The sequence below is a fragment of the Coenobita brevimanus genome, chromosome 48, assembly GCF_032717465.1.
Source record: "Coenobita brevimanus isolate Jiangsu-jjx chromosome 48, ASM3271746v2, whole genome shotgun sequence".
Taxonomy (NCBI): domain Eukaryota; kingdom Metazoa; phylum Arthropoda; class Malacostraca; order Decapoda; family Coenobitidae; genus Coenobita; species Coenobita brevimanus.
Genome location: NC_137001.1, coordinates 4,726,889 through 4,737,581, shown reverse-complemented (window position 1 = coordinate 4,737,581; position 10,693 = coordinate 4,726,889). Strand labels below are relative to the sequence as shown.

Sequence of the window (10,693 nt, the reverse complement as noted above, 5' to 3'; positions counted from 1 at the left end):
ACTGGGAAGAGCTAGAACTCGCCATAATCTCACTTTGAAAGCCTGCAGTAAACTGACGCTAAACAGGGGCAAACCGTGAGAAAAAAAGCTAGTGTTACAACTGGGGAAACAAGCGTTTCCTAGTAGCATAAACTGCTTGTGAGAGGAGAGCGCAGATTTACAGTTCTGAGTGCTCAAAGCGCTGCCATGTATCACAGCCAGGCTGGCCGGGCCATGGTGGGGGGGGGACGGGGGGAAAACGCGATATTTGGCAACAACTGAGGTCAGTAGTACAAAGGTAAAGTATGCTAGTTGTAGCTAGAGGGTGGTGGTACTGATAGACAATACCAGCTGGAGCCTGCTTGCCCGCGGTTATTCAAAATTTACTCAAATCGCAAACGCGATGATCCGCCGTTATGTCCTTTGGGCCGACCGTCGCAAATGCGACGATCCGCGTTTAAGGGGTTAACCACAGGCTGGATAGTACCTCATGTGGCTTAACCACAGGCTGGATAGTACCTCATGTGGCTTAACCACAGGCTGGATAGTACCTTATGTGGCTTAACCACAGGCTGGATAGCACCATCATGTGGCTTAACCACAGGCTGGATAGCACCATCATGTGGCTTAACCACAGGCTGGATACTACCATCATGTGGCTTAACCACAGGCTGGATAGTACCATCATGTGGCTTAACCACAGGCTGGATAGTACCATCATGTGGCTTAACCTTTTCAGGTCACTATTGGTTCCTGCCTAAGAAACCGCATTTTTGACAAAAAATAAAAATAAATAAAAATAAAAAATAAATAAAATAAAGGTTTGTAAATTAGAAAGAAACATAACAGTCACGCATAAGGAGCTAATATGCATCTGTCTACAAAATATTAGGGCTCCACTTACCATACAAGAGCTGGAATAATGATGGGAAGCTGCATAGCAAGTGGTGTGTGGTGTCCTAAATCAGTGCATTTCTGTATACAAAATGAGAGAAAAACACTCCTACTAACCTAAAATCATAAATCTTTGTTTACTTCTTCTCAACTGGATTGTGTAATACCCAGGAAATGAGTCAATGTTGAGAAATACTAATAACATTCACTAGCTGCCTGCCACAGTTTTGAGTCGAAGGCAAATGGGTGAACCACAATCGTGGCCAGGAAACTTGTACTGATACAGCCACAATTGTGGCCAGGAGACTTGTACTGATACAGCCACAATTGTGGTCAGGAGACTTGTATTGACACAGCCACGATCATGGCCAGGAGACTTGTACTGATACAGCCACGATCGTGGCCAGACCTGAAAGGGTTAAACATGGGGTGGATAACACTGACTCGTGGCTTACCACAGGGTGGATACCACTGTCTCATTTTTGCTATGCTTGGCCACTGCTACCCTGGGATGGTTTTCTAAACTTCCCTCCATCTCCTGGCCTGTGAACACCTCAAGGATATCCTTGGGCAGATATGGAGGCAGAAACATTGCTTCAGCCCTGTGATGGACTAGCAGCTTTTGGCATCCCTCCCATATCTTTACAGCAGTGACCCTTCCCACCTTTGCTGGGTCAACCCTAACCTTGGGCCACCAATCCCAGTCTTCAGATTGGCAGCCCATCCTTTTACCAGGATTTATTTTACCATGTTGAGGGCAGGCATATTGGTACCATCCCAGGACACAGATGGTTGACCCATCCCACACCATCCTGGGATTATCATCCCTGTCCTGAGGCCTGACATCCTCTCCTTGGATGAGACACAAGTAATCAGGGACAAATGAACTTTTTTGGGGGGGCTGTTGGCTAAACCAGATATTGGGGCTCCTACCCAGGGAAGGGGCCCCCATCATGAGGTCTTGTGTGATGCCAGTCACTGTAGTTACATCATTTATCATTTGATTTTTTTTTTTTTTTTTTCAATGTTGGGGGCCATGGCTGTAAGGTATTCAGCCTAGTGATTAATCTACCCCTGCAAGTCACCTCTTGACTGGGCATAATTAGTTGACACCAAGCCATTATGACGGACTGTCCTGTCTTAACATGGGCACTATCTTTTAAATCACAAACTGAATCCCCGTTTGTGATGCCATGCCATTGTGAATGACTGTCCCATCATAATATGGGCACGGCACATCTTGTGTCATAGTAGATCACACTCTGAATACCTATTGGTGGCATCATCCATCCATCCATCATCCAATCTTTTGTTGCCCCATGAGGACTGTAGAAAATGGGGCTAGGCAAGTTGGTCCTGACATTTAAAATGAGTGACCAGCCTCACTCATCCCCACATGGCATTATGTGAGCAATAAATCCCAACCACCCACTGGATATAAACCTGCACCGGCTCAATCCAACTGGAGCACCTAAATTACCCACTAAACCACCATGTACAATAGTTTGGTTATTTGGTTACCACCTAGCATAGTAAATGGCTTCCTGGAGTACAGGAGTCATTTGGCTTGTCACTCAGTGTAGAGTCACCCATAGGCAGAATGAAGAGGAAAGAATGAAGAAAAGAAAGTCAGAAGAGGAAGGGAGGAAAGGGCAGACACCCACAGCAGCAGTACATAGAGTGAGTGGATGGTGAGTGCTCCCACCCACCACCAATTGGTGGCATCCAGCCATCACAAATGATCATCACATCCAACCTCAAAAACAACTTGGTTTACTTTCAATGCCACTTCATTCTGTCCATGGGAGACCCTACAATAAGTGACAGGACAAATGGTTTCCTATACACCAGGAAACCATTTACTATGCTAGGTGGTAACCATATAACCAAATTATGGTGCCTGGTGGTATAGTGGGTAATTAAGGCGCTCCAATCAGATTGGGCCTGTGCAGGTTTTTATCCATGGGATGGTTGAGTTTATCGCTCACATAACGTCATTCAGGGATGAGTGAGGCTGGTCACTCTCATCTTAACCTGCCGCATCCCATTGACGTATATATACGTCCAAACATTTTGTCACTGTGACTCCCGTTGATGTTTATAAACGTGCCGCAATTGTAAGGTCTGTCATTTGCACATTTTACAAATTTCCCACATGATTTTTGATATGTATACACAGGACAACTTCCTCTACCCTATGCCAGGCAGGGGCAATGCCTTACCCCACATGACCTCCCTCCCCCCGGCACGCCATTGTCTCGGCAACTCACCTGTTACCAGTGACCTGGCCAGTAAAGACACGTCGCACCACGGTACAAAATTCAAGGCCAGAGTGATTCCCCAATCGATGACAATGTGGAGGACAAAGTTTATGTAGCATTAGAGGAAGAAGTGATGATCAGGTAATGTCGCCAAAAAAGGTGCGGTATGTCAATGTGTTTGGTGAGTGAAACAATGCTTATATCGCCTATATTAGTGTGAAAAGCAATAAACTCTTGTACTACATATAAATTCCTACCAAATAAATAAATAAATACCATTTATGAGTGGTTTGAAATAGTTACCCCTCCCATAGAATATGTTTTCTCTGGAGCCAGGCCCCATAGAAAACACAGTGAGGAAAGAGTATTGTTACCTGTATCAGCATTTTAACCCCCTATGGGTGGGCAATTTATCAATTATACCACCGTGTTGAGCAGCATATTTTTGGAAAAATAAAGTATCAAGGAATAAGCATAAACATGCATAATTCGATGAAAATGGATAAAAAACGAAGACAAGAGGAGTTACATGCGCAGTAATACATCTCTGCTGGCTGTTGGAGGAGGAGGGGAGTGAGGGTGAAGAGCGGGCAGGCAGCTAATCACCAGGCACGCCTGGGGGGAGGCTAGCAAACTATTCACTCATTTGCTTTTTCTTCACCACTGAACACTATATTTATCATTTATGCTTTCTTTACACTATTCATTGTCTTCAAAATCTTATGTATGTGTTTTCTATTTTACTTGTACACTTACAACAATATAACTTACATATATACTATTTTACTTGAACAAATATAACACTACAACTTACACATATATATATATATATATATATATATATATAGGGGGAGAGAGAGAGAGAGAGAGACAGACAGACAGACAGAGATATTCTATTTTACTTGTTTCAAGGTTTGGGAGAATTGAGGGCAGGACAGTAGGTGACAAGGATGCCTCATCACCCAATTTCACCAATAAATTAGGACGGAAAATGGCTGGACGTTATGTAACGTCATCCGCCTCCTCACGCACGGACGTTACGTAACGTCGCCCGCCTGTTAGGGGTTAAACCTCAGATGAGCGATTTCTCTTTGAATTTTCAATGTTTCTCATAATAAGCGGAGGTTTTAGTAAAAAAAAAATAAAAAAATTTGAAAATCTGCTGGGATTGGGGGAAGTCACTGATTAAAAATCTGCCAGGATGGGGCGGGTTAAATGTCAGGACCAATGTGCCTAGCCCTGCACTCCTACGCTCCTCATGGGGTAACACAAGATTAGATGATGAATGAATGAAAATACTTTCAACAGATTCCCGGGTCTTTTTCTTTCACAGCTATTAAAACTTTATCATATCTTGCCCTTCTGCCAAGTTCCATCATACCCTCTGTTTATATGCCTTCATATTATCATGCATTTAGCTGGATGTAAGGTGTTCCTATTATACTGCACATCTCCTAGTGCATGGTAATTTGGGTGAAAGAATAGACTGTCAGTGAAAAATGTACACCACAAACATATCATGTACTAATGCTATTAATGGTGACATATCTTACTTGATTTCTGCCCAATATTTTTCACGGGATACTTAACATTAGTGATCTAAGCACCCAGCTCATGCTCTACCTTGCAATTGAAGTACCCCCCTCCCCATGACAAAAATAAAGCTTGAGGGGGCAAAAGTACCATAAAAATTGTGTTCCATTAGACCTGCCCCAGTAAAGTGAAAACAAAGATTACTCTCACTACAAGGTGGAGCACTTGCCATGTGCTTAGACATAATTATCTCATAATAAAACGTCATACAAAAAGGTAAGCTGCTGCCCATAAAGACCAACAATACATACATGTAAAATATTTTAGTGTACAGATGTTGTGCAGGATATAGTGCACCTTGCTGCCCAGTTAACTGTGTACTAAATGAATGCCCTGTACTCCTGTACAACTATCACGGTGAACAGCCCTCTCCTAATACAGTGCACTCTCAATATAATCAACTAATTTGTACCAGACCAGCCCTCTCCTAATACAGTGCACTCTCAATATAATCAACTAATTTGTACCAGACCCTTGACATTACAGCCAAACACCATGCTGTTCAATAATTTCCCAGGCGTTGTGGCTTTTACCGAATAAAGACTGTTAAATATACAGCACTGTTTGGCCGTAACTCATACACAATAACATACAGGTAGTCTAAATGGTTATTTTCTTAATAAATGCTCTATTTACTTACTGATGTTTTTATTCTTACCTTTCTGGGAGTAACTGCACTGCAATGAAAGACTGCAAATAGACCTCAGATAAATCTACGTACATTTGTCATTCAGTATTTACATGGAAAGTGTTGGTAAAGAAAACTGACACTGTACATTACCTGTTACGTTAAATACTACGTATCAGAGAATAGCAAAACAAACAATACAGAACAGCTGCATGTACATTAAACATAAACTGCATTCCACCACTGGCACAGTCATTGAAAACCACTACAAATCTGCACTATACTGTATATTGCCCATACACTACTGTACATTTGTTGTTCGGTATTTACAGGGAAAGTGTGGGTAAACTCACTGTATATCAGCTGTTACATTACAGTAAATATTGTACTGTATTACCTAACAGAGTATAGCAATGCAAACAGTACAGAACAGCTGCATGTATATTAAACATGTGTTTAATGCACACACAGTGTGTGTATGTGTGTGGGGGGGGGGACACAATGCTGGTAGGTGTTTCCTGCGCATCCATTCTATTACTGTACCAAACAAAGTTCTTTAAAAGAACGTTCGGCCAACTCAAAGTGGTCGTTAAAACTGAAATTCATTGAAAAAAGGTTCAGTATACTAAGGGTTTACTGTATCTAGAGTTTCATATTATTTTATCACTCATGGTTAATGGTGTCTTGGCTCAGTAGATCGTATGACATGCTACATGAGGGGTGGCCTGCCACAAGTACCAATAGTAGCTAAAGGCGCTCTACAGACCAATGCACTCAAGTTTTTTTTTTTTTTTCTACAATCCACTTGTAAAAATTTTCCATTACAGACGAGCAGTTAGCTGTAATTTATAAGAGTCACGTGCGCTCTCAGCTTGAATGTTGCTCACCCTTGTGGAATGGATGTGGAGAGGTTGCATTAAAACAATTACACAAAATTCAGAACAAGGCTGTTAGAATTATTAACAACCCTGCCATTACAAATAAACTACCTCCCCTACAAGTACGAAGGAATGTTGCCTCCCTTGCATTATTTTACAAAGATTTTTATGGCAAATGCTCAGACGAAGTTGCATCCATGTTGCCACCTCTCCATGCCTTCCCTCGTGCTACACGGGCATCTGGTAGCGCTCATGACTGGAATGTCATTCAGTCATATTGCAGAACTTCTGCCTATCACAACTGTTTCATTCCCCGAACTGTATCTCTTTGGAACTCACTTTCCCGGAGATGTTTCCCTCCAAACTTCAACCTAAAGCTGTTCAAGTCTGACTGTTACAGATATTTTATGAACAGAGGACACCAGTAAGCTGGTGTATGGATTATTTTTTTTTTTTTAATCATTTTTCCTTCCTCTGTCGTTATTAAAAAAAAAAAAAAAAAAAAATCCAGCCTCAGAGATAAAACATGTCTTCTCCCTCACTTGTTAGTGAATGGCACCTTGCCTGGTTAAAGCCTAATTTCTTCAACAAGTTTTGCCACATTTATCATAACTATATAATTGTTCTTACACTAGAATGAACTGTCAGGTGCCAAGTGAATAAGAATTTTTTCTACACAGTTTTCCAGTCATCACATTTCAAATTCTTTCACTCCTGAACTGACACTGGAGAGATCATAATAATACTGTTCACCCTATTCATCACACTTGAATTTCTTCACTCCTTAATGAATTAAACAGTGTCAGATGACATCAACTGAGTCAACTGTTTACCACATTAAGCACACTAGAAACTCTTCCCTTTACAATGATTTAATAGGTGTTTGGTGAGATTGCTTTTCAGACCAAACTGTTTACCACACTCACCACACTTGAAATTCTTCACTCCTGAATGAATTAGTAAGTGTTTGGTGAGATCACCCTTCTGTGCAAATCGTCTACCACATTCATCACACTTGAAATTCTTCACTACTGCATGAATTAACAGGTGTTGAATGAGAACATCCTTCCTTGCAAATCGTTTACCACATTCATCACACTTGAAATTCTTCACTCCTGAATGAAATAATAGGTGTTGAGTGAGAACACCCTTCCTTGCAAATCGTTTACCACATTCATCACACTTGAAATTCTTCACTCCTGAATGAATTAATAGGTGTTTGGAGAGAACACCCTTCTGTGCAAATAGTTTACCACATTCATCACACTTGAAATTCTTCACTCCTGAATGAAATAATAGGTGTTGAGTGAGACCACCCTTCCTTGCAAATCGTTTACCACATTCATCACACTTGAAATTCTTCACTCCTGAATGAATTAATAGGTGTTTGGTGAGAACACCCTTCTGTGTAAATAGTTTACCACATTCATCACACTTGAAATTCTTCACTCCTGAATGAACTAATAGGTGCTGAATGAGATGAACCTTGCTTGCAAATCGTTTACCACATTCATCACACTTGAAATTCTTCACTCCTGAATGAATTAATAGGTGTTTGGTGAGATCACTCTTCTGTGCAAATCGTTTACCACATTCATCACACTTGAAATTCTTCACTCCTGAATGAACTAATAAGTGTTTGGTGAGATCACCCTTCTGTGCAAATCGTTTACCACATTCATCACACTTGAAATTCTTTACTCCTGAATGAATTAATAGGTGCCGAGTGAGATGAACCTTCCTTGCAAATCGTTTACCACATTCATCACACTTGAAATTCTTCACTCCTGAATGAATTACTAGGTGTCTGGTGAGATCACCCTTCTGTGGAAATCGTCCACCACATTCATCACACTTGAAATTCTTCACTCCTGAATGAATTAATAGGTGTTTGGTGAGAACACTCTTCTGTGCAAATAGTTTACCACATTCATCACACTTGAAATTCTCCACTCCTGAATGAATTAATAGGTGTTTGGTGAGATTACTCTTATCTGTAAATTGTTTACCACATTCATCACACTTGAAATTCTTCATTCCTGAATGAATTAATAGGTGTTTGGTGCGATTACCCTTATCTGTAAATTGTTTACCACATTCATCACACTTGAAATTCTTCACTCTTGAATGAACAACTGCATGCTGGATAAGACTGTTCCTAAAAGCAAATGCTTTACCACTCTCTAAACATCTAAACTGCTTAACTTCAGCTGAGGACACTGTGTCCAGGACAGTCTCATTGTCACTGAGGAACATTTTGTCACCCACCTCACATTCTAACTGTACATCTGGTTCTTCCTTTACCACCTCCAATATTTTGTCACCCACCTCACATTCTAACTGTACATCTGGTTCTTCCTTTACCACCTCCAATATTTTGTCACCCACCTCACATTCTAACTGTACATCTGGTTCTTCCTTTACCACTTCCAATATTATGTCACCCACCTCACACTCTAACTGTACATCTGATTCTTCCTTTACCACCTCCAATATTTTGTCACCCACCTCACATTCTAACTGTACATCTGGTTCTTCCTTTACAACTTCCATTATTTTGTCACCCACCTCACATTCTAACTGTACATCTGGTTCTTCCTTTACCACATCCATTATTTTGTCACCCACCTCACATTCTAACTGTACATCTGGTTCTTCCTTTACCACCTCCATTATATCATTCCTTCCACCTCTCTCAACTTCCACTATACTTCAGATACTCTACCTTGGTGTTAATCTTACTGTCTACCACCAACAGGATGACTTACCTTCACTGTACCAATGCTCAGTCATCAGCTGCTTCCATTACAATGAACAATAACTGTCAAAAATTCATCACTATTACTGGATAATAATTGTAATTACATAAAATGGATAAAATTTCAACACAGACTATTCTTCCTTCAACCCTTTGGCTGCAACCTATCATTACACAGCCTAAATTCTTAGAAAATGAATATGCTAATTATAAATTTGTTGTTACTTTTCCAACAGGAAATGACCATGAAGTTTCCATTTTTTGTGTGTGATAATGGTCAAAAATGCATCTTTCTCTACAAGAAAATTGTGATCCTCTGAGAAAAAAAAAAATGCAATAATAATTTTTGCTATTGTGTAATTTTGCAATAATGACGAGATTTATGTCAAGCAAGGTTTTTCACTTGTATATCTACACTACAAACATGTACACTGTTCTTTGGCACATAAGAGAGATCAAAATTTACCGTTCATGTACAAGAAAATTGTAATGTTCTCAGAACAAAATGCAAAAATAGTTTTTGCTATTCTCTAATTTTGCTATAATGACGAGATTATTTACTTCAAGGAAGGTTTTTCACTTGTATATGTACACTATACACAATGTTTTTTTGCCACATAAACAAAATAAAAACTTACTGTATTTATACAAAAACAACAGATGTGTGGAAGGAAATTTGTTTTTTTCGGCTGCGGATTGAAGTCGCCTGACGCATCATGAAGAATAATTAGTAGGGCGACCACAGTCACCTACCACAGCCAAAGGATTAAACACTGCTAACACGTGAATGCTTCTGAACCGTAACTTTAAATATACAGATCACTGCTGAGTCAAGCTGTCAATTCAGACTGATATTACCACCGTCTTCCTTATTTCACTAGCTGCTACCTACTGTCTCTGCAGCAACAGATACTGCAATGGATACCACACCAGGTAAATCATCCGAAATCAGTTCCTATGTGAGAAAAAACAAATCTTCCACAGGACACTACATAGATAATAACCCATAAGTTGTTTGGCGAGGTACCTCTTGCTGGATATGCTAACACAACATAAGATGTGCCCTCAGTCCTGTTTTATACTTATCATCCATTACTGAGGCAGCACCCTGATGACGACAGTGTTTACAACTGCTTTACTGCTCTGACTCCAGCTGTGAACCTGGAACAACTGTCGCCTTTAGACCAGCATCTCCATCAACTTAATAACACCGTCCAATGAACCCTGCTTTTGCATGAGCTCATTTATGCTGTGGAGAGAGGTAAAGAAAAAATCAGATTCATTTTTATGGTTATTCAATTTGCACTGCAATAAAAGACACACGAAAATGTATATAAAAAAAGCTAAAGAGTATAAGAGAGAAGTGGAGGAACGACTGGGCAAATATGAATTGGAGCAGATGGGAGACATGGAAGGTGTGTGTAGGATATTTACAGAAGAAATATGTGCAGCATGTGATGTGGTGTGTGGATGGAAGAGAAGACGGAGGGGGGTGCAAGAAACAGCGTGGTGGACTGAAGAGGTGAGACAGGCTGTGGCACAAAAGAAGAAAGCATACAATGAATGGATGAGAAATAGGGGCATGGAAGAAGTTGAGAGGCGGAAGAGAGAGTTATATGTAGAGAGAGAGAGAGAGGTGAAAAGATTAGTAAGAGAGAGTAAGAAGAGAGTGGATGAGGAATTTGGAAGGAATATGAGTGTA

At 40.4% G+C, this 10,693-nt stretch overlaps 1 protein-coding gene across 1 annotated transcript; it reads right to left on the bottom strand.

Moving 5' to 3' along the window:
- Window positions 1–1,324: 1,324 nt before the first annotated feature.
- Window positions 1,325–8,270, bottom strand: LOC145399269 (uncharacterized). Its single transcript, XM_080271948.1, has 2 exons — window positions 7,160–8,270; window positions 1,325–1,725 (listed from the first exon to the last, which is right to left on the bottom strand). The coding sequence occupies exons 1-2, from the start codon at window positions 8,268–8,270 to the stop codon at window positions 1,325–1,327; spliced, it is 1,512 nt and encodes a 503-aa protein (XP_080128074.1).
- Between the last annotated feature and the right edge of the window lie 2,423 nt (window positions 8,271–10,693).